Source organism: Aspergillus wentii (genome assembly GCF_001890725.1).
Source record: "Aspergillus wentii DTO 134E9 unplaced genomic scaffold ASPWEscaffold_1, whole genome shotgun sequence".
Classification (NCBI taxonomy): domain Eukaryota; kingdom Fungi; phylum Ascomycota; class Eurotiomycetes; order Eurotiales; family Aspergillaceae; genus Aspergillus; species Aspergillus wentii.
The window spans coordinates 3,518,966-3,542,269 of NW_024467832.1; the positions used below are offsets into that span (position 1 = coordinate 3,518,966).

At 48.4% G+C, this 23,304-nt stretch overlaps 7 protein-coding genes across 7 annotated transcripts; 3 read left to right on the forward strand and 4 right to left on the reverse strand.

Annotated features, from left to right (window-relative positions):
- Positions 1 to 2,586: 2,586 nt before the first annotated feature.
- ASPWEDRAFT_262124 (uncharacterized protein) lies at positions 2,587 to 3,618 on the forward strand. The gene is made up of 2 exons (XM_040832820.1): positions 2,587 to 2,607; positions 2,976 to 3,618. The coding sequence occupies exon 2, from the start codon at positions 3,083 to 3,085 to the stop codon at positions 3,527 to 3,529; it is 447 nt and encodes a 148-aa protein (XP_040695025.1). The 5' UTR covers positions 2,587 to 2,607; positions 2,976 to 3,082; the 3' UTR covers positions 3,530 to 3,618.
- A 966-nt stretch (positions 3,619 to 4,584) lies between these two features.
- On the forward strand, positions 4,585 to 7,694 carry set2 (SET and WW domain protein; the record flags this gene model as incomplete). The annotated part of the gene is made up of 4 exons (XM_040832482.1): positions 4,585 to 5,074; positions 5,290 to 6,917; positions 6,972 to 7,052; positions 7,110 to 7,694. The coding sequence occupies 4 exons, from the start codon at positions 4,585 to 4,587 to the stop codon at positions 7,692 to 7,694; spliced, it is 2,784 nt and encodes a 927-aa protein (XP_040695026.1).
- Positions 7,695 to 8,326: 632 nt separating this feature from the next.
- On the reverse strand, positions 8,327 to 9,808 carry ASPWEDRAFT_34879 (translation initiation factor 6). Its single transcript, XM_040834112.1, has 5 exons — positions 9,416 to 9,808; positions 9,237 to 9,308; positions 9,076 to 9,162; positions 8,816 to 9,004; positions 8,327 to 8,751 (listed from the first exon to the last, which is right to left on the reverse strand). Exons 1-5 carry the CDS (start codon positions 9,448 to 9,450, stop codon positions 8,391 to 8,393), a joined length of 744 nt encoding a protein of 247 aa, XP_040695027.1. The 5' UTR covers positions 9,451 to 9,808; the 3' UTR covers positions 8,327 to 8,390.
- Positions 9,809 to 10,549: 741 nt separating this feature from the next.
- ASPWEDRAFT_23448 (uncharacterized protein) lies at positions 10,550 to 13,310 on the reverse strand (the record flags this gene model as incomplete). Its single annotated transcript, XM_040832483.1, has 4 exons — positions 10,550 to 11,344; positions 11,399 to 11,503; positions 11,557 to 13,166; positions 13,217 to 13,310. 4 exons carry the CDS (start codon positions 13,308 to 13,310, stop codon positions 10,550 to 10,552), a joined length of 2,604 nt encoding a protein of 867 aa, XP_040695028.1.
- Positions 13,311 to 15,086: 1,776 nt separating this feature from the next.
- On the reverse strand, positions 15,087 to 16,792 carry ASPWEDRAFT_263052 (uncharacterized protein). The gene has a single exon (XM_040832837.1). The coding sequence runs from the start codon at positions 16,708 to 16,710 to the stop codon at positions 15,451 to 15,453; it is 1,260 nt and encodes a 419-aa protein (XP_040695029.1). The 5' UTR covers positions 16,711 to 16,792; the 3' UTR covers positions 15,087 to 15,450.
- Positions 16,793 to 18,901: 2,109 nt separating this feature from the next.
- ASPWEDRAFT_23450 (putative UV excision repair protein (RadW)) lies at positions 18,902 to 20,437 on the forward strand (the record flags this gene model as incomplete). The annotated part of the gene is made up of 7 exons (XM_040832484.1): positions 18,902 to 18,919; positions 18,991 to 19,038; positions 19,117 to 19,189; positions 19,287 to 19,366; positions 19,424 to 19,753; positions 19,816 to 20,259; positions 20,315 to 20,437. 7 exons carry the CDS (start codon positions 18,902 to 18,904, stop codon positions 20,435 to 20,437), a joined length of 1,116 nt encoding a protein of 371 aa, XP_040695030.1.
- Positions 20,438 to 21,065: 628 nt separating this feature from the next.
- On the reverse strand, positions 21,066 to 22,997 carry smp3 (glycosylphosphatidylinositol-alpha 1,2 mannosyltransferase smp3; the record flags this gene model as incomplete). The annotated part of the gene is made up of 4 exons (XM_040837033.1): positions 21,066 to 22,092; positions 22,147 to 22,274; positions 22,340 to 22,722; positions 22,889 to 22,997. The coding sequence occupies 4 exons, from the start codon at positions 22,995 to 22,997 to the stop codon at positions 21,066 to 21,068; spliced, it is 1,647 nt and encodes a 548-aa protein (XP_040695031.1).
- Positions 22,998 to 23,304: the final 307 nt, after the last annotated feature.

Genomic DNA, 23,304 nt, shown 5'->3' on the forward strand with positions numbered 1-23,304 from the left:
CGAGTGGACACACAGTTTCAAGTACACTGCAGATTGCCACCAGCGAAAAGGCAAGAAAGGAACGAAAAGGAAGGCAATAATGAGAAGGGGACGAGGAAGAAGGGGCAAAAAAGAAAGTAAATCGACTAGTAAGGCAAATAACACACAATAATCCTCACCAGGGACTTTTTCCAACCAAACGGACTTTTTTAACTCGGGACTGCACAGGACAACAGACCAGTGCAGATGCCGCAGGCATGCATCCGAAAAGGACGACTGGAAAGCAGAAGAGAATGAACAGGAAGGCTGCAGGGACTCTTTGTGCTTTCTCTCCTCAGCCAAAGAGAAAAAGCAAATAAAAGAAACAATAATAATAAAAGGGAAAAAAGGCGGGAAAAAAAAAGAAAGAAAGAAAGAAACAAGACTCCAAACGATTACAGAACCAACCGGCCTGGGTTGGATTGGACCGCGTTCTGCCCAGAAGAGAATAGTGTTTCAAAGACGATGGTTTCATATGCTTCCAAGCGTCAAAGCTTTCGCAACGGGAGCGATCCTCAAACAAACAGTACTGGAGTAGTACTTGATACTAGTAGTCGTAGTACTGTACCTTTGTCAACAGACAAGGTTCTTCCGATCCTGTTTTTCTCTCTTTTCCTCTCCTCTTTATTTCTTTCCTTTTGTGGGCGTTTTGACTCTTTGATGAGGGTCAGGGGTGGTTTGGAAAAAAAAAAATAGAAAATCAAAAAATAGAAAATAGAAAAACAAAACAAATTGGGGGAGGGGAAGGGAAAGAAAAAAAAAAGACAGGGATAAAAGGAATAATAATATGCACGAAGATGGAAATCCAGACGGGGAGTGTGCAGGGGGGGATACCAGACCAGACCCGGCTTGAAGAAACGATGCAACAACAATCTGAGACTTGCTGCTGTACTCCCTGACTATGGAGTGGTAAGCAGTAGTAAAACTGTAAAAGAGATTGAAGAAGACGTTTGGTTTAGTCCACACCCACGGCCCACGAAGGGAGGGGGGGGGGAAGCTTGCCGCTTGGCCCTGAGTATGGGATATCCGTCGATGTTTTCTGGGGCAGAGAAAAAAGGACCCTCCCGCGGGAAGCAGCGCGTTCCGGGTTGTAGTATATCATGGAAGACAGGCAACCGATGATAGGCGGATACAACGCCCAGGACGTTGGGTCAGCGGGCTAGAGCCGATATGTTGCTCAATGCTCCTACTGTGAAGCTTTTAGAGGCGAGGTTCAAGGCTAGTTAGGGTCTCCGGGTGTAAGTAGTGCGGTCGATCCATCCCAGCAGCAGTGTCTTCTCTGTCTGTGAAGTTACAGTGAGCGTACAGAGTATACTTGTGTATACACGGCACTCGACGCGCAAACCCTTTTTTTTTTTTCTCTTTTTAATAAAAAAATTATTATTATTTCTGGCCCTATTGATGATAGTGGAATTATTGCATCCCACGATGACTGGCAGAAGGACCGCAGGATGCAGTAGTACTAGCGACTGGCGACAGACTGACAATCGGCGGCGGGTGGAGTCGACAGCTCCGCAAGAGGCGCAGACGAGCGACGTGTGTGATCGCGATCGTCCTCGGGGAGGCTGGGAAAAGGCAGGATGGAAGACGATGGAAGGGAAAGCCTGCCAGGATTAATATGCAAGAGGGAATTGAACTTATCTTTTGGTCCAGTCGTGCCATTGACTACTGCCGAGCTTAGAAGCAGAGAAGCATGCACGAAAGGAGGGGCAAATGGGACAATTGTATCATATGGCGTTTTTTTGGAGGCGGAGAGATAGCAACCGTCCACAGCACCGATAATTCTCCATTGTTCAAGAAAAGAAAATGGGATAGATACAGAGATGTGCCTTGTTGCACTTGTAATAATGATCGAAAAATGGCACTAGCCAACCCGGACAAATATTATGGTTCGTCTGTATTATTATTATTTGATGGATCAAGTGTCGAGTCGGTGGTAGCATCGCGATGGGCACATGCACGAGAACCATCCGGGCATGCAGCAAGAACCAGCGCCCCGCCGATGTGAATCAACCGTCAGAAGGTAGTCTGACATGGTCTCTGCGTAGACAGCCTTCCATCGTGTCCATCATTCCAAGGTGCATATCGCCCGATGATGGATATGACGGATGCTCTGGAGAAATTGATGAACAACGGGATTGATGAGGATGAGATGGAGCAGAAGACGATGAAGAGGAAGAAGGAGAGAAGAGAAAGGAGAGAGAAGTTGCAGGTGGCGCAGGAGACAGCTTCGGTATACCGTACAGTACAGATGTACTTCTGTACAAGGCAGGCAGAGTACTTCTGCCAGAAGTCCCGGAGACTTTGTTGCAGGCGGAATTTGTATGGGCCCCACCTTTTCAGGTACCCGTCGCACTTGTACCTTTTATTACATACCAACCGAATGGCGGTAATCTGATTACACCCTGTCATCCAACTCAAACCACCAGGACTGGGCATTTCGTCCACCAGATGGGAATATTATGATTATCATCAGGATGAGCATGCAGATGCAGGTAAAAGGAGGTTTTATATCAAGCGGATTTCCCAACTGTCTCTGTTTCAGCTTTGATGATTGGCACACAGTCCAGAATTCCTCCATCATACCCTGTAAGCCCTGTCCCAGTCTGCATTAGCCTCAGTCATCGCAATTATTCTCCATCCCCTCCCGTCTCTCTCTCTCTCTCTCTCTCTCTCTCTCTCTTCTTTCTCTCTTTTCTTTCTTCCCTCTTCCCCCACTCCTTATCCTCCCCCATCCCACGACGATCCGTCCACACTATCCGAAATTTTTCCTGAACTTGTCTTCCCTTCCAATCGATCCTTTAATTTATATTATTTCCTCAAGGTCCCAACATCATCTCCTGTCATGGCCCGTTCGAGACAACACCCGTTCATGCACGGGTATCTTGACCGACCTCGCTCTAGCTGTCTATCGTGCATAATTTTTGCCCCCCTCTTTACAACTAACCACTTTCTAGTTTCTCTTAGTACTACTTTGACTGGAGGAGATTTTCCCACTCGGCTCTGAGCTGGACAATCATGGCGGAAAATTTAAAAAAAAAAAAAAAAAATTAAAAATTAAAAAATGACAGGGGCACAAAGCAAGAGAAAGAAAGAAAAGAAAAAGAAAAGAAAAAGAAATGTTACACAACCCAGAATACGATCGCCTCGTCCAATCGCTAAACGCCCCGAGACAAACTATTTTAGACGACAGTTGAGAAAAAAACAGGCATGTCAGACATATCATCACCATCTGTCGCATCTCATTTCTGCTATGGCAGCTGTGGTACAATCTGATACATCCTCGTTACTTCTTCTCTTTTCCCTGTTTATTTATATCACAATAAATAGGGAGCTGCATGGTCAGTATGTCGGCCTAGATGATTTGGGCTTTCCCATGGCCTGTGATCCCCGGCTGGTGTGGACTAGAGGCTTGGAGGAGTGGTATCCGATGCTTTCTTTGCCCGTCTTTAACCCGTGCCTGTGCCCTATGCCCATCCTAGGGCTTCCGTCTTCCCTGCTGGTGTCTTGACTTTAAACCAACTGAGGACGTGGTCCGATGAACAACCTGCTTACTTCTTTCAAATCATCACTACGATGGCTTTCTTCTTTTTGCTACCCGAGAGCTTCTCCGACTATGAACAGAAGGGGCGTCACATCCATCTCACTCTAGCTAATACTGACAATTCTTCAAGTTACAGGAGTAATAAGCTGCCAATATCTTGGTTTTCATAAGAATCCGAATACCCCGCCTAGTGAGCATGAGATCACTTACCAAGGCGTCACTTGAATCTCACCCCCCAATGAGCTGCACACCGTTAAAGGGCTGTCTGCGACACCAGGAAATTTTGCCAGAAGCAAATGAGCGTGTCGAGGAATTCACAATCCGTATAAAATACAGAATGGAAATAGCCATTGGTGATAATGATAATGGTGTTGGGGGTTCATCCCTCAAAACGATACCAACTAATGATTTCTCCGACCTCTGTCGAAAGGACCTGGAGTCAGATGTTTTCATCGAACTCTCACATTTAATGGTTATTTATTTTATACTCTGTTCTTCTTCTCTGGTTCTATAATTCCTCAACACTCTCCCTCTCCTTCACCCAGACCGGGCGGTGAAAGCGGTGGTGGGAATTGAAGGAATCCAAACAATAATGTATGTGTTATTTATTGATGGGGCAGAGACACCAGCAACAATAGAAAAAAGACCGGCGATGTGATGCAAGTGAATACCAAGAAACAATGAAATACTGGCTATTGTCTATTCATCTCTTCCCATCTGCTGCCCCCGTGCAAACAACCTAGAAGCCGATAAGCACTGCAATCCCTTGATTCCTTGACTGGCGCTGCATTTTATTTTTTTTTCTTGGCGCCCGCAGAAAACGTGGACTTTGTTCGACTTTCTTTTCTTCCATCTTCCTCAATCCACCTTCGTTTCCTTCTCTTTTCCCTTTCACCATCTCTCCTTACTTTCCCCTTTTTTGACCTTCTTTCTTTCAAAGTCTACTCTTTTCATCTTATTATCCCCGCGCATTCTTTTGTTTTCTCCAGCGTAGATTGCGCGTCTGCTCCGTCCGTGTCGTCATGTCCGCCCATGACAACGCGGACTCTCAGTCAGAATCCGTAGCAGATGATGCCGTGTCCGCCATGAGGCTGGAACACGATGATGGAGCCGCAGATGCTCCCAACGGCGGCGACCTCAAAAAGGAGGACAACACGTCCAACTCAACCCCCACGGCCTCCTTGAGTAACGGCCTGTCTTCATCCGCTGTAAGATCGCGGAGCCGGTCCCGCACCCCGATCAAAAATGAAGAAGGGGATGCGCACGACATCAAAGATGAAGAAAAAGTCGGAGGCGATATCACCGTCAAGCTAGAGCCAGGGCAGCCTCCTAAGTTGACTCGCAGCTCCTCGCAAAAGGTCGTTGCGCGGCCGCCACAGCTATTTCTGGATCTGCCTGATAGCACGGCCGAGGCCAAATCCACCTTTGAGTTGATGGAAACATGCACCTATGCTAACAAATATATGGGATACACTGAGCATGCCATGGAGTGTGATTGTGCGGAGGAATGGGGTAAGCACCGGCCTTTTTTCTTTTTCGTTTGAATTTTTTCCAAGCCCCCTTTACGTTGTTTGCGCCTACGCCGTTCCAACCTGAAAGTGAAGGGAGATATTTGAAAGATCATATTTTCTTTTTGATTCTTTATTTTCAGACACTTCATTTTGTTATCTTTGCTGTGGTTTATTCTTCTTGTTTCAAAACCCACGACATCTAACCAAATCGACCAGAACCATCGGTGTCCAGGAATGTGGCATGTGGGGAGGATTCGGATTGTATCAATCGGGCAACCAAGATTGAGTGTCTAGGAGACTGTGGATGTGGCCCTGGATGCCAAAATCAACGCTTTCAACGCAGAGAGTACGCAGATGTGGCCGTCATCAAAACGGAGAAGAAGGGGTTCGGGCTCCGTGCCGAGGCGGACTTGCGACCGCACCAGTTTATCTTCGAATACGTGGGCGAGGTAATTAACGAAGGCAATTTTCGCCGGCGCATGAGGAATTATGATGAGGAGGGGATTAAGCACTTCTATTTTATGTCCCTTAGCAAGGGCGAATTCGTCGATGCCACCAAGAAAGGCAATCTGGGTCGTTTCTGTAACCACTCGTGCAACCCCAACTGTTATGTCGACAAGTGGGTCGTGGGTGAGAAACTCCGAATGGGCATTTTTGCCGAACGGAGCATCCAGGCAGGTGAGGAGCTCGTTTTCAACTACAACGTTGATCGTTATGGAGCAGATCCCCAGCCCTGTTATTGCGGGGAGCCCAATTGTACAGGTTTCATCGGCGGGAGAACCCAGACCGAGCGTGCAACCAAGCTTTCTAATGCCACCATCGAAGCTTTGGGTATCGACGACGCTGATGGCTGGGATACTGCGATTGCGAAACGGCCGCGTAAGAAGAAGCTGGCTGAGGATGATGAGGAGTATGTGGACAGCGTGCAGCCCAAGTCTCTGGACGAGAACGGCGTCACCAAGGTCATGGCAGCCCTGATGCAGTGCAAGGAGAAGTGGATTGCCGTCAAGTTGCTGGGACGAATTCAGCGATGTGATGATGAACGTGTTTGCAACCGCGTGGTGAAGATGCACGGCTATCAGATTCTCAATTCGCAACTCTCGATGTGGAAGGAGGATTTCAACGTTGTGCTGCAGATTCTGGATATTCTAGACAGATTCCCACGTCTAACGCGAAACAAGATTGTTGATTCAAAGATCGAGTCGACCATCCAACCATTGACTAGCTGCGGTGATGAACGTGTTGAGAAGAAAGCCGCTGCACTGTTGCAAGTCTGGGCGACATTGGAAGTGGGCTATCGCATTCCTCGAATGAAAAGAGATCCAAACACGACAGCCTCCACGCCGGCTGTTAGTCAGTTCGAGCGACGGGAGACTACTCGCGATGAGCGAAAACGATCCAAATCACGCACACGCTCGAGATCGCGATCCATAGATGCACCTCGTGGGCCAGCAGCCCAGACACGAGGTGGTACTAGGGGGAAAAATCCCCACCATCACCACGGCCCCAGACCATTCCGTCGTCAGTTCAATCCGCTTCCACCTGGATGGTTTGCAGCCGAGTCCAACGGCAAGACGTATTACTATTCTGCACTCGGAGATACAACCTGGACCCGACCAACTGCGCCTGCAGCTCAGCCTCCCCCACCCCCTAAGGAGTCCAGGGACAAGGCGCTGCAGGATATCATCGACGGAATCATGAATGCCAAGGAGAACACTCCTAAAGAAAAGACTACTACGCCTGGTACACCGCAAGCTTCCATGCAGACGCCGGACAAGAAAGAGGGCGAGGAAAAGTGGCGAAACTTCAGCGAAGATAAGCAGAAGAAGCTGTACGAGAACACGGTAAGATTCAAATTTCGAATACCAACTGAGCTGAAAAGCTAATGTTCCATCCAGCTATTCCCTCACATCAAGTACGTTGTGGATAAGTTCAGACACAAGCTTCCAAAAGACGATTTGAAGCGCTATGCCAAGGATGTGAGACTCACCTTAGCCTACGATTGATCCACTCATGCTAACGAATATTTCTGGTAGGTTGCGAAGAAACTTGTGAATTCAGACTTCAAAAACAACCGAGTCGACAATCCGACGAAAATCAGCGAGAAGCAGCAGAAGAAGGTGAAGATCTACTGCAAGGATTTCTTCGACAAAGCCGTTCTAAAACACCGGGCGCATGAAAAGAAAAAGGCTGAGAAGCAGGCAAAGGGAATTGACATCAAGGCAGAGGACACACCTCATGGTCAAAGCGATGATGAGGACGCCAAGATGTCCGACGATGAAGACAAGACCACACCGATGGACGGAACACCTGGAACCACTTTGAAACGGAAGAGGGAAGATACCGGCAAGGAAAATGGAGCTCTTGGAGAACTCGCATCGCCCATTAAAAGAGCGAGATCTACAACGCCCCCTCCACCACCTCCACCCCCGATGAGTCCTGGTAATGGCCAGGAGAGTCCAGAAGGAGACGACAACGTCAAGGGTGAAAGTGACGAGACGCCCATCGATAAACAATCACTGGAGACACCTCCTCCTCCCCCTCCCCCTCCGCCACTCGAGGCCCAGCAGAGTGAGGAAAACAAGAAGCCGACTCGAATTGAAATCCAAGGCCAGCTATAGCCTTCTCCCCCCAAAAAAAGAAATGCTCTTCCATCTGCCAACTAGCGTTGAAGCTTTGGGTTTGGTGTTTACGGAGTTTCTTCTTTCTATTCTTTCTTTTTTTCTTTTCCATTATTATTATTTCCTTCTCCGCTGATCATTTGATCATTTTATATTATTTATTTATCCTCGAATACCCCCCAAGTTTGCAAATTATTGGAGATACATGTCGCATCGCATGCATGCCTTTCTTTTCCCGGAGGAAAGAAAAATGAAAGGGCCCTCATTTATCATGGACCATTGTACATTAGCTTCGCTTGAGACTGATTTCTTTTCTTCTCCCTTTCTTTTTCTTTTTTTTTTTACATAGTCAGTATTATTAGGATTTTCTGATGATGTCTTCTGGTATTCTATTGGGAGATAGGCAATGGATCCTATCAATGACCAATACCTGTTAAGTCCTGGCTACTATATAACCGGGTTTATTGTGAATTTTTTATCTTACCCTCACCTATAATGAAATACTATAATATTGAGATTGCCTTGGTTCCTTGTAGCCTGCATCTACTGATGATTGGTCACTTGACTTGTCTTCAAGATTCAGTTGTATTCAGAATGATAGATAATCATAAAAAAGAAAAGAAAATCTTTTATCCCATCATGAGACGTAAAAAAGCCTTGTAAATCAATTCCACCCAAAAAAACCCCAAACACAACCTAATAGAAACTCTCCACAATGCTATCCTTATTGGCATTGCCCATGCCCAGCCCACGGGGACCCATCTCACCCAGTCTAAACACACTCTCAACAACACTCAACTCGGTGGCTGTGGTGTCTAATCCTGTCACGGCCAACCAGTCGTTGACCACCATACCGGCTCCGACGACGGGGCTACCGCGGTTGACACTACCAGCGACGAGGGGAACCTGGAGCAGAGACGAGAGCTCGTCCTGATCGCGGATGGAGGTCTTGGGGTGAACGATACCACCTTGGTTGGAGAGGGCCATGTAGGAACCTGTCAGGACGTTGTCGGCAACGGTTTGACGGAAAACTTCGACACCGAGGACATCGGCGATGCTATCATCGTCATGTTAGTAACGAAATCAGATTACAGACCGGGGGTGGGGAAGAAAGGACATACATCTCCTCAGTTTCCCGCTCCAGATCCGGATGCACCAATGCGACGTGATCATTGCAGCAGATGACATTCCCCAGGGCAGAAAGACGCTCTTCTATCCGTTGAATCTTAACCGAGTCGGGCAGGTGATTCCGCAGGTGCTGCAATTCTTGGTCTGTTGTAGTTGTAGGGACAAGAAGGCCCTTACGGTTACTTTTTTTTTTTATATATCTGTTAGCATCATATCCCTTCTCTTCCTTTTTCCTTTTGAACGTTGTACATACCCAGCGGTCAAACGACCAACAATGCGAGTTCCGGCGATAGTAGCGTGGCATATCGGGATGACATCCTGGAGTTCTGCCTCGAATACACTGTCCAACATCATCCATCAGTTTTATCCTTTTTTTTTTTTTTTTGGTTTCCATCTGATTGCTGCCTGTCGTACCTGTAAAAGTTCTCCGACGCGCCAACGGCAACAAGAGCGTATGAGTTTGTAAGTTTAGAGAAGACACCAACTCTACATAGAAGATATCCGTTAGCTATACATTCCACATATAACAGAACCATAAAAATAACAAGTGTAAACGGCCGAAGGAAGAAGCGAAAAGCAAAGTCTTCACTTACTCGTTGGAGTTCTCGAATTGCGCACGAACAGACATGATTGGAGTTTGTTCTTCCTAAGTTACTCGTGAAATATCGAAGATAATAGTGTCGAAGTTATAATGAGAATTAAGATCTGGCACAGCTCTTTTTATACTTGAAAAAGGCTTTGTTGGACACGACCGTTGAGCGAAGTTTTGAAGCTTTGCGAGAGAGAGAGAAGGCGGGGTGACGTCGATGAAGAAAAAATGTCGTGGGGGTCGTTAAGTGGATGAGACGACAATTGTCAAGAGGGAGAAATAGGAGAGAATAAAAGCGAGACAGCAACAGTCAACAAGCTATCCTTTTTCTTCAGCTTCAGCTTCTCTGGTTTCCTTCTCTCTTATAATCTGAGAAAGATAGACTGGAATACCGGCGAAAAAAAATCCGAATCGAAGCCGCCGTTCGACAAAGGAAGAATCGCCCCGCCGGGAGCGGATCCCCGCTAGGCCCAATCAGGGCGCGAGGAGTCATTGGGTGCCTGGAAGAGTCACGAAGAGTCATCGTGATCCATCAGGAACAGCTTCACAGCCATTCTTAGCTGGCTGGCTGATTCACACCGGGGCGCTGCCTGGCGATCTGCTCTCCACTTTCTGCCTTTACTGGTTGATATGAGCCACTATGGCAAATCTGATTATTACTTCGATTCCAGCAAGACAAACAGACATAGAAAATCCCGAGTTGTATTATACATCCATGTTGAATCTGAATCTGTTGATACATATGCCACAGTGATCGAATAGTAAATGCAGTACAGGAAAAGAAAATTAACCCTCTGCCCAAGCCCAACGGTATAGCATGGCAAAGAGCTTCTTTGCAGTAAACACAGGTGGTAAACAGAACTGAAAAATCCACCAGGAAAGAGGATATCGTGACGCTCGTAAAATGCAAACAAACCTCCCAACGCCAGGAGAAAGAAAACAGTTTCGAAATGACGCTTCCAAGTTTGATCCTGCAAACAAAACCATTCACTCCAAAACCTCCGCAGAGTACAAATCCATTCTAAACAAACAAACCAAAAAAATCAAAACAGAACAAAGAGAAATAGATTAGTCGTTGTATCGTCATGGCAGGGTTTTTTTATTATCCCTCATCCCTAACCTTCCCAGCCTTCACCCCTTAGAATGGAGGACGAGTGGGCGGAGGTGGCCCGGCAGGATGAGGAGGGGGGTAATAAAGCCCTGACATGTATCCGGGAATTGGAGGCCTTTGGAAGTTTGACCCCGGCGGAGGAGGGAGTTGAGGAGGTCCACCTCCCCGCGGAACGAATGGGTCGGGCAAACCGAGTGGCTCATGGGGGCCTGCAGGAAGCAGCCGACGCTGTCTCTGTGGCGTAGGCCGCGGGAGCATGAAAGATCGAGGATCCGTAGCCCCATGGGCCACCTGACTTGGCTGGGGGAGCTGGGGAAGGAGGGTTCGGTGGGTGGGAGTCGTCCTAACCGGGGGGAGAGGAGGATGAGGAGGAGCGGTCCTAGGTAGAACAACTCCATTGTCGACATTGGCCGACGCCGCAGTGGATGCTGCTGCATCAGCCAGAGCGAAAAGCGCAGTTGGATGAGGCTCGGGAACCGGTGCAACCGCAACGGGCATCCTCGGGGTCGGTGCCGAGGTCGAGGTCGAAGGCTTTTCGTTTTGTTGGACCTCAAGGATACCAGTTGCTTGGAGCAGCAGGGAGATAATGTCCGGGGCAGCCAGACCGGCGAAGATGCCTCCCTGCCCCATTTCTTTCATCTGGGGGGAAAGATCCCCGCCCAGCTTAGCCCGCTGGGTAAAGTCCTCCCAGCCGATGCTGGCACGCTCATATGCCGCAGCGCCTGACAGGTTTCTGACACAAGTCGAGTTGAAGCCTCTGACGAATTCCTTCTTCAGTTTAGATGTGAGTATGTGATCGGTTTCGGTTTCAGATCCGTCGGTCTGGGAGACGCAGTTAGCTTGTAGTTCGCAGTTGATATGTGCAAAGGTGCCTACCTCTGTGTGTTCATCGTCCTCGGCCGCCCGGCGACCTTCTACAAAAGCCATATAGTCTCCCTGGGCTGCGAGAAGATGTTCATCTTGGATGTTTCGAGCCGATGCCTGTATCTTGGTCAGTAAATAAGCCCAGCACGGATAAGAATGTTTTCACTCACTTGGAATCGCTCCTCGATACTCGCCTTGTTGGCGGCGAAGACTCGATTTTCCTGTGCAACCTTGAGCTCATATTCATGGCGAAGAGTCTTTTTCTTTGCTGCTAGTCTCGCTTTGAGTTGCTCGTTGATCTCATCGTATTCCGGAACGTTCTTGTGGGCGTTCCTATCCCGAGCCAGTTTTCTCTCTGACTGCGTAGCTAGCACGGCCAAAGCAAGTCGCTGAGCAGCTGCCACCTTCTTAAATGCCTTGTCCAAGTCTCGCTGGCGTTCTCGGAGCTTCTGGGTAGCCGCGCTGGGAGAGGGGGAACGCTCATATTCAAAATCGCTGGAACGATCGTGGTGACGGCCACTAGTACGTCCACGAGTATTACGGCCCCCACGTCCACGTCCAGTGCCTCCGCGTTTTGCCGCTGGCGCTCGGGCTGCTCCCCTGCTGCGCCCTCCACGACCACGACCCCGGCCTCGGGTAACGCCGCCACGTCCTCCACGGCCTTTGCCGGCTGAGACAGATTCAGCAGCGTTGTCGGGGGTAAAAGCGTCATCAACTTCCTCCGTGATTTGGCGGGACTCATCACCAGCCCCGGATTCTCCAGTGGCCTCAACAGGGGAATGTGATTCGGGCTTTCCATCGGTGCCATTTTGCAATTGTTGTTCAAGTTCATCATCTGCCTCGTCTTTCTCCAGCTTTGGCTTCTTGCTTGGAGAGATACTGCTTTCGACAGCCTCGGAGACATGATCAACTTCTGTGGCGGACGATTTGCGTCTCCTTGACCCACGTGGACTGGGGGTATTTGTTGGGCGTTGAGGGAATTCAATAGAAGTTGCGTGTTCATCCGCTTGGTTCTGACTTTTGTCAGAGAACTCGTTCTTCAGTGCCTCCTTGGCAGGTTTCGATTCCGCGTTTGTATCCTGAGAATCGTCTGCTTCGGCTGGGGTAGAGTTTTCAGCAGTAGCAGAAACAGTGCCATCAGGCGATGGAGACTTGACAGCTGCGTCAGGTGCGGGTTCAGGATCACGAAAAGAATTACTGGTACTGTCAGCCATCTTTGCGTCCCGGTTTCTGGTTCTGACACCGGACACGGCACCAGTTGATGGGCTTGCTTCCAGCTGTTTGTTTTTGAGCCCTTCAACGGCAGCAGCCATATCGCTGCCAGGATTGCCTTGAGATCTCAGTCTAGCAGACTGTCTTGTAGTTCTAGGCGTTTCTTCGACTGCAGTGCCCCGTTTGACGCGCTTAACGCGAGGGGTCTCTGGAACCGGTGGAGCAGGAGGCTCTGGCTGCTGCGTGGGAGGTGGAGGGGCAGCACGTCCACGAGACGTACGTGTTTCACGACCGCTGCTCCGAGTGTTAGTAGTTTGAGCGTTGGCCTGAGCCTGAGCCTGAGCCTGAGCTTCAACTTCAGCTTTAGCACGAGCTTCCGCTTCAGCCCGAGCAGTGTTAGCCCGAGCATTGCGGGTACTGAGAGTGATGATACGTGAAGGACCGCTGCGGTTGCTCTGGCTGCTCTGGCTGCCCTGGCCACCTTGGCCACCTTGGCCGCTCTGGCTGGCGCGAGTTGTGCGATGGCTACGCGTAACGCGAGTGCGAGACGTGTCTTCAGTCGAATTATCTACGCGTCTGTCAGCAGTTGCTCAATGGGTGTCAGTTTGAGAGACTTACTAAGAGTATTCTGAGAAGCTTCCGCGGCTGCATTGCCAGAGGATGCCGAAGCAGATCCTTGATTGGCGTCGAGCTTACGCTTAACTCCCGCCATCGCTATCCTCTGTAGGTTATGATTAGTTGATGCTTGAGCAAAGCTTGAACCGGAGAAAGAATCCAGAACATAGGATGGAAGAATAGGGATGATAGAAGAGATGTGGGAGATGTAATGAAATATGAGAAATTGGAAGGAAGAAGTGAGAAATTGGAAATGAAAAGAAAGATGAGAAGATAAGACAGAGATCGAAGAATCGACAAGGCTGGTTGCAGTTTTGAGCAGTGAAACTGGGCTCAACAGCTGCAGTAGCAGAGTGTAGAAAAGACGAGGCAGACAAGACAGACAAGATTGAGAAATGTAGACAAAAGGATATGGATCTTTTTGATACATGGAATAGAATATTGTGGGTGGTAGAGAGCAGCAGGAAGATGAGAGGAAGAGAAGAAGGAAAAGAGAAAAGCAAGAGGGGAAAAAAAAAAAAAAAAAAAGGACGAAAAAGTGGAAGAATGCGATGAGTGGATTTTTCATCGTAGACCAGATGAATCATTCATATTGAGGGGCACAGGAGAAGTTCATCTTGACAGTGAATGAAGCTGGCAGGAGATGATGACAATAGGGAGACGATGGGACTAACACTGGCAGATGAATAGACCTCGACCCCATCAATAGGGACAGAATAATCCTACAAAGTGGACCAAGTAGGAATTACGAGGGATATTGATACAAGATCTTGATGGTTGTTTGAAAAGGGATGAAAAAGAGGAAGAGGGAGAAAGAGAGAGAATGGGAGAGGGAAAATACGGTGCAGATGTTTTCAGAACGTGAGAAAAGCAGGAGTTGGGAGGGAAAAGAAGGTGGGCAAAAAGAGAACAGGGAACACGTGTAGGAAGAAACAAGATAGACAGAGAGGAAGAGGAAGAGAGAAAACACGACTTACCAGGAAATTCAAGGAGCGACGAGGGAATGCAAGACGATGGCGGGTGGGCTGGGGAGCGATGGAGTTGACGTTGTAGTTGCAGTAGTAAAAGCCGCCGTAGAAGAACAGGTCGGAGGTGAAGTAAAAAGAGGTTCGGCCAAGTGGATCACGCAGTCGCCGGAAGTAGAAGTGGGCTCCAACAATAGAGAAGAGACGATGATGATAGAAAATAAGAGTCAGGATAATGAGGTTGATGGATAGATGAAATGGTAAAATAGATAATTCAATAGAATCAAGTCAATAAATGCAGACCACGCAATTGGGTTGGAATCACGATGATGGACACTGTGTTGATCTCCATGTGCGGATAGCTAGTAGGAAGATCAGATGTCAAGTATCTGATGAAGATAGAATAATAGTAGAAATAGCAGTAATAATGATAAGACGAAGAATCCGTATACGAAGAAATAATAATAATAACCAGACCAACGATGTTGAGGGAAGAAGTACAGTAAATAAAATAACCAACCGTCGGAAACAAGTAGAAGTTTTTTTTTTCTGACTGGGTCCCTTGGGTTGGTTTAGGGTGGCGCACGGGTTGTGCTTAGTATGTCTGTTGTTTGGGTTGACACCATCCACCGCAGCAGATGTAAATAATCACATCAACAATGAGAATTATACCCAGATGGAAATGACGCTGATGAAATGTGATGGTGATGGTGATAAGGAGAATATGGATGTGGTGAGGAGATTACTAGTTGGCGATGGGGTGGGAAATGCAAGGGTGATCTGTTTGGAGGCGCTAAACCACCATCCCAATCTTGCTTTTTTCCCACCTGTCATGGATTTATTGTGTTCAATGATGCTGGGACAATTATAGATGCTTATTTTTATATTATCCTATCCTCCGTCTTCTGTATGTCGGTGGCATAAGCATGATCATGTGGTGATGTCGGTCAATCACGATACCTACCTATCCAACACCGACCGCTACTTGAAATCAGAAAAGCTACGCTCCTGGTCTAATTGGCTCTTGCAGATCCTCTCGTCTACTGTTGATGACATTGCTATCTGAATAGTAAATGGTATGTATTCATAATTATAAACATCAGTTCGTCTCGTCCATCCCTCTCAAGCTCCTATATACATAGCAAGGCTCAAAAAGGGGGAAATAATCAAACGCTATTTTCGTGGCTTTAAAGAATGACACAAAGAAATAGTAGAGTATAAAAAAGGAGAAGTAAAACAAAATAATGCCAAAGGAACAAAGGAAATATGGATCTAACTTTCATGAGGCGACTCATTCAAATCATACCTTTTCTCATATTGCGAAATCGACCTCCGCACATCAGCTGCCAGGATAAACCCTGGCATATTCCCTGATGGCTCTGCTATCCTCCCTGGTTTCGGTAGCCCCTGGTCTCCCGGTTGGTCTTGGTCTTGGTCCATTCTTTCAAACAACGGTGATCGACTTCGCGGCCCGTTGACGCGGAGCGAATTGGTGGATCTCACCCGGCTCAACGTCTTCATCGTAATGGTTTGACCAGCCACCGGGGATGCCTTGACGATTGTACCAACTGTCGGTGTCGGTGGTGGCGAGGGACTGTCAGAGCGAAATAGGGGATGGATGTTGCTTTCTTTGGTGATCTTCACTTTCGGTGGAGGTGGCTTCGTCGGAAGCTCCAGGTTGATTGATGACGCCGTTGGTGATGAGGGTCCCGGTGATGGCGAAAGTACCACGCTGTCTAGGGATCTCTTGATTTCGGAGTGACTCCGTTGGATCTTATGCGATCCATTGCGATCAACCGCAGGGCTAGCGTCGCGGTCCTCAAGACCATCCAGTTTGTCTGAAGCGGACAGCCCTGCAGAACTCTGGTCGAGTGAGCTGCGTTTAGAGTCTTGTTGAAAGAGCGTTCTCCCAGAATACCGATTCGATACGCTGGACGCCGAATGCTGGATAGGAGTCAACCCGTCCGAGCTAATCTTAGGGTCGGCTGACAAGGAAGGGCGCTGTGAGTCAAATGTAGGCGATGGGGATTTGCGTATCATCTCAGTTCGCATGCTTGAAATGTCGGGCAGCATCTCGAGGTCCGATGAATCTGAGCGTGATCGTCCATTGCACAAGTACATCAAGATGAGGCCGCCAAATAGGCCTTTGGTAAAAGAAGAAACAGCCCAAATGACGCAGCGGGCAATGAGCAATGACCGAGCTCTCCCCAACTCTGTATGACTTGATGCTATTGCTCCTGCTGTTATCCCAATCGCAACGAAGAGGTATGCGATGATGGGACAGTATGCTTTGACCTTCCACCTGCCCCGCTGTTGTATACCAGTCTTGACATCATTGGCCAAAAGTAGGAGCAAAGCTGTCAAGCTGATGCAATCCAGACAGCTGAGAACAACAGGGGCAATCTCAATCGAAGAATTAGGGGATAATGCAGACTTGGAAGATGCGTAGCAAAGGCCATTGAGAACTGTCACGGCGAAGGTCGAGGCAAGGGAAACACCCCCGAAGGAGTATGCCAGTACGGCCACGTGCATCTCGAGTAGATACAGAGAGGACGGTTCTCAACCAAATGCTGGGCAGGCGCCAAATGATAATAATATCGATGGTAGCACGAGGGTCGGTATGTGGGATACAATCAACAAATAGCAAATAAGACAAGGAAAATCATAGGAGACACATAAAAATCATCAGATAGACATTACTTAGATCCAGATATAGCAAAATCAGAGACGGCTGATATGCTTGGGAGGGAGGAAGAGGCGGATAAAGAGAGGATGGAAGAGAGGAATTGAGATGAGGACTGACAGCAAAGACAGCTAGGAGGGGGAGAGCCGGGGTAGATATCGGGAACCTGCATGCCAGCAGAGCGGGAGCAGCCTAAGGCTATCGCAGGGGAAGCGGGGAACAAGTTCCGCGTCGATATCTTTTCTATCAGTTCTGATCTGGAATGATTTGAGATGGAGATGGTACAGTAGTTCGAGGGGGGAAGTGTGTCTAGCGTCTGGTCAGGGGGTCCATCAGGTAGATCAAAAAGGACTAAGATAGACTGCATCCCGGGGACGACGGCCGCTGTCAGATCGAACTCAATTGCTTTGGTATCAATTGGAGATTTATCCTGAAGATGGCTGATACTCCAAAGACTTGTTTGTTGCCCATCCCAATTAATCTGTGGTCTCTAGTATCACCATTGTTGCGACACTGTTCATCCATCGCATAGGGCTCCATCTTCTAGAAGAATTCCACGATCTATTTATCAAACCGTCGTCATTCAGCCAGATGGAGCAGTGGCTTACGATAGAGCCATATCCATGCTGCAAGCGTACTCCGTAGACGCATCTGGCTTGCGTGCCTGGCAGACCCATTCCATTACGCGATGATCTTCAAGCTTCCAAAACTTCTTGGGACATCATATTTTCGAAACCAATGCTGTTCGCGCATGGAACAGATCGAGAAACCAATTTGTCAGGGCCACTCGGTGGTTCATGGTCCAGGGATGTGGCGGTTTGAAGCGGCCGGGTCGATCTCCAGGTTCCCGGGACGGTATGCTAAATGGCTGATCGTGGCGATTCTGGGATTAGGAGATTTGGATAGATCCAGATAGATGGATGGATGGAAGTCGAATGTGACAGATCTCAAAAGGGATTCCCGGGTCAGTAAGCTGAAGAAAACGGCCGTGTTTCGACCTACCATCGTATGATCATCAAACAAGGTTCAATCAATCTTGCTTTTTCCGTATTCTCGGACTATTGATATTAGTTTCCATGTTGAGAGATGGCGGAGAATAATCATCAGAGAAAGCCAAAGACGGGAGATGGTTTGACTTGTGATGCTGTTGTGTTGTGGTGGTGGTCCGTTTAGAGCAAAAGCCGTAGTGTGATACATCCATGCGATCTGTCGAGCAGTACTTTTCACCATACCCAGAGGCAAACGCAGGATCAGAACTGGAAACGGAGCACGGGAAAATGTAAATAGTCTGTTTATTTTATCTGGATGGCTTCAGGCTATTCTAATTTGGATGTCTTGCCATATCTTCCGGCCATACAGACTCTTATGATCACGATCGCTCGCAGTAGTGACCCGATAGTCTGTAGTAGGCGTGTTCTGGTGCACACCGTACTCGGTTGAATGATGAGCTGGCAACTCAATCTTTGATGGTTTGTTATGTATACATTTGTTGGATTATCGATTGATGATGATGATGATGTTACAGGGGTATAGCATTGTTTCTGTAAGGTGTAGTAGTTAGCCCCGCCATATATATAGTTTCAGCGACACATACGGAAGAGCATTCAATACGCCATACAGAGCCCAGGCTACGGGATAACTCGGACAACCAAGATCAAACCAATTAATTGATATCTCCAAGACCAATTGATCGTAGAATAAGAACACGGAGGATTTACGTCCATGTAAACAAACACTGTGGCTTAGCTTAGCGAGGGGTGTGGCTGAGAGGCAAAGAGGCTGACGGACACCGCCTCCAGCAATCCAGCTTGTTCTCCTCCTCTTCCATCATCATCATTATCATCATCTTCTTCTCTTCTTCCTTGATTCCATCCTCCTTCCAGATCGTCCCCAGTGCTGTTTCTCTGGATCGGTCCTCTTTCTTCTTCTTCGATCTTTTTTAAATCATCTCTGATATCTACCAACTGCCTCTGTTATTCACCGTCTTCTTCCCCCCCCACCTTTTTCTAGCCATACCCTCCTCTCTTTTGGTGGCGCAAGATGCAGCTCACTTTCAAAGTATGCCAGCTTTACCTTCTCCACATGGCACATTCATTCAGCCTCTGACTTGAATTTTTTTTCTCTTTTAGGATTTGAAGCAGCAGAAGTTCCAAATTGAGGCGGAACCTTCGGAGACTGTACGTTATTTTCCCGTTGTCCCGGCGTGAGCTTGTCGGCGTCAAGTCGGTGCGGGGCTGATTGAAATTTGCCTTTAGGTCGGACAAGTAAAGCAGAAGATCTCCGAGTCGAAAGGATGGGAAGTTCCTCAGTTGAAGCTCATCTATTCTGGTTAGTTTGCATCTTTTCAGCCGTTCCAGCGACGTGGATTGTCTTTTTTTTTCAGGGTCCCCAGACTGCAGAGGCTGACCATCATTTCCCATTTTAGGAAAGATTCTGCAAGATGATAAGACAATCGAGACATACAACATCGAGGAGAAGGGATTCATAGTCTGCATGGTTTCCAAGGTATGATTCCTTTGACAATTTATTTCGGCGCGTTGTCCGACTGACCCCCGCCTGCAGCCTAAGGCTTCTTCCTCCGCAGCCACTCCTTCGCAAGCCCCCTCCACGCCTTCGAGAGCGCCTGTCTCGACGCCCGCCGCTCCCTCGGCCCCGGCTCCTTCTACCGCTCCTGCACCAGCAGTTCCTGCTACCCCCTCCCCTGCTGCCGCTGGAACTGCCCAGCCCTCCTCGGATGCCGCCTTCAATGACCCTTCGACACTGTTGGCTGGTGCCCAGAGTGAACCAGTCATTGCGCAGATGGAGAGCATGGGTTTCCCCAGAGATGATATCAACCGTGCCATGAGAGCCGCCTTCTTCAACCCCGACCGTGCGATTGAATACCTTTTGACTGTGAGTCGTACCCATGATATCTGACTTATGCGTCTTTGAGCTGACAACTTCTTTCTATAAAGGGAATTCCCGACAATATCCAACAAGAGCAGCAGCAGCAAGCTGCCGCTGCCGCCGCTCCTGCAGCACCTACCGGCGGTGCTCCCGCGACAACAGGTGGAGAGGAACCGGTTAACCTGTTTGAGGCTGCTGCCCAGGCTGGTGGGCCGGAAGGTGGACGTGGAGCCCGTGCTGGTGGCGCTGGAGCTGGGGAAGGATTGCCCAACCTCGACTTCCTGCGGAATAACCCCCACTTCCAGCAGCTTCGCCAGCTTGTTCAGCAACAGCCGCAGATGCTCGAGCCCATTCTCCAGCAGGTCGCCGCGGGTAACCCTCAAATTGCTCAGCTCATTGGACAAAATGAGGAACAATTTCTTCAGCTTTTGAGCGAGGAGGACGATGGCGCACTTCCTCCCGGTACCCAGGCAATCAGTGTCACAGAGGAGGAGAGAGATGCGATCGAGCGTGTATGCGAAGCCTTCTTCCCTTTGTCCTATAATATTGAAAGCTGACCCCTGCTAGCTTTGCCGCCTTGGTTTCTCACGAGACTTGGTCATCCAGGCATACTTCGCTTGCGACAAGAACGAAGAGCTTGCAGCCAATTATCTATTTGAGAATCCCGACGATCCCGAAGACGGGATATGATTAACACGGCATCTTCCTCCCATAACGAATTCTTGAATGCATGTCTCCGAATGATTCTCCAGGGCCAGTTTGTTGATTTGGCGTCTACGAATTCCGCCTCATGTAATTGACTGGCGCTTCCTGTTTTCTTTTAACGCCCTCGATTGACTACGTCTTACTTGTCTTGTCGCATTGAACCTTAATTTTCGCAGTTGTCACTGCTTGGCTATGTAGCCGAGCGTCCTGACGTGATGAATCTCCTATCCACTTGATATGACATTCAAGTCATAGACGTAGCTAATGGGCAAAATGGAACATTTTATTCAGTCTTAGCTTTCATATTCTCAATGGGTTAGCCATGTAGCCAGTATTTTACTGCGTTCAATAGCGTGTCAAAGAGTAGGGTTAGGGTATATTATCCACAGCTATGTGGCTGTGTATGTACATGCATGCACACATACTCTATGTTTTAATCAAAAGAAATACATGTGTATGCAGACTGAAGACAATAGGTACAAAGAAGATGCAAAACTGAAGTAAGAAATAGCAGCAGAAAGGTTGTATCTGTAATGTCCACTAAACTTCCAAACAGAAGGTAAAAATAGAAAAAAAGGAGGACAAAGTCAAATAAGGTGTATATAAAGCACAACTAATTGCACCCGGTCCGTTTGACAGACCAGACGGTGAGTCCTCGTCGGCCAATCACTCTAGTCAGAGTCGGGATGATGCCGTCATCACCGAAATCCAAATCATCAAGATTGAGATGGTTCCTATAAGTCCACAGCTCGTGAAGTTGGATATTGGGGATTTGCTCTTCTGACTGGCTCGATGCAGTGTACTTGTCGAGGAAGGTAGCGGACTTGGGAGCGACCACGAAGATGGAATCTTTGTTTTCCGTCTCTGGAACTGATTCTGGATTCTCCGGGTCTTGGTTGTTAGATGGACAGGTGGGTACTGCGTTTTCGAGTTCCTGGATCAGATCTGCCCCAGGGATACCCATAAAATCCCGAGTTTTGATGTCTAAGGATAGGCTGGCGTTGTCTCCTAGTAGCCATAGCGGTGGGGAGTATGTCTTCCACCAAAACACAGTCGCGGGGGTCTTGGTGTTTGGCTCCAATGTTCTGTCGAGTGCCCGCACATTGGTCGAAATAATAGAAGGTATCGCAAGTTGGGTGGGAACCACGCCACCTTGATGGTAAACCCCCATGAGAAATCCGAGAGCGGCATTAAAGATCACCCAAATTGCTAATAGCACGCGCGACATAGGCATTTTGAAGCAGCTGAGAAGGAGAGGAACGCATGGGATCAAGAAGCGAGGTTCTTGGTGAGGGAAGATGGAAAGGATAGCAGTCGCCGATATGGCAGAGGCGGCACGCATATTTCGCAGCCACGGTGGGATGATCGGTCGACTGAAGAGCGACCAGATCATCATGACATAGGCAGGCCCGAGAAGCTGGAAGAGGTTGGCTATGAAGTGCTGGTAGTGAGGATGGAGTCCATGGAGAGCCAAGTTGGAGGAATTGGAGTTGTAGAAGAGGTTATTAAGTGGGGTGATTACAGGAGCGCGAAGGGCATTCCGAATGGAGATCGAAGGTCTGTAGAAGGCCGTGTCGACGAGGATAGCGACGCTAGTGAAGAATAGGCCAAAGCCAATAAAGGAAACGAGGGCAATCGGCCTGCAGTTCAAGTTAGCAACAACACATACGATGGGACTTGAGGACGAGGCTTACTTGCGCCGAAAATGAGGCAACAATTGCAGGCCAGGAATGATAAGAAAGGCTGGAAAAGTGATCCGGTTGAAGACGCCGGCGACGGCAATAAAAGACAAGACCGCGCAGGAGAAAAAAGACGAGCGACGCTGCACACCAACATTAGCAAGGTATGTTCTTTTCTTTTTTTCTGCTAGCACACGGTTGCGCAAACCTTGTTCTCAACAATGCGACGGATCAACACCAGACCCCAAGCAACCAACAGCGTCTCGAGGGAGTTGGAGAAGGTGTGCGTCTGATAAGTCCAGGTGACGTACGAGGATGCGACCAGCACCACAGTTGCTCGGCGCTGGCGCGGGGAGGGCACCAACTCATAGATGGCCCAGTCCTCCAGTACGAAGCTCAACAGAAACATGACCCCTCGGAGGAAATAAAAAATCACATCTGGAGGAGGATGTCCCGTCCCGAGCTCGGTATAGAACCATTTCAACAGGCTCATGGGCACATCGTAGACGGGCCATAGTGGAAAGGCGCTGCGAATCGGATTGTCGACGGTGAATTCCCAGGGTAGCTTGGATGGAAATGAGAATATGCGCCCTGCACATTGATCAGTCTGTCAGATGTCTATACGATACAAGTTATCTGTTTATCATCGTCTGGTGGGGATGCAGTTTCGCAATTGCTTCTCCGACAGCTCCGGCTGTAGAGACAAGATAACGATCGCATTGTCAGGCGATCACGAATATGCGACACACAAACATACCTGCAACGACCTCCGGGCCCTGGAAATTCTCATCAGGATGAAGATAGCTTGGAGAGAGGGCAAAATAAACACGGATCAGCAGGAGGAGTAAGTAGGTTCGTCTCCACATGACTCAGGTGGTTAAACTGGAAATCAACACGGCACATGAGATTCAAAGACAGATATGTACATGCTGCATCGGGCAGATCAAGATTGGCTATGATGATTCTAGAGAAGGAAAACGAGGCGAGAGAAAGAAAGAGGGTGAAAGAAAGGAGTGGAAGGGTTGCTGCGAGAGGAGTGCGCCAGAGAAGATAATAATATTATGATGCGACCGTAGCTTTGTTGAACAACAGGGTTGAGAGGAGGAGAGACGCGTCGGGTGGGATGATATCACTGCTACTAGACTATTGCTTGTAGTCGTTCGAATTGGATGG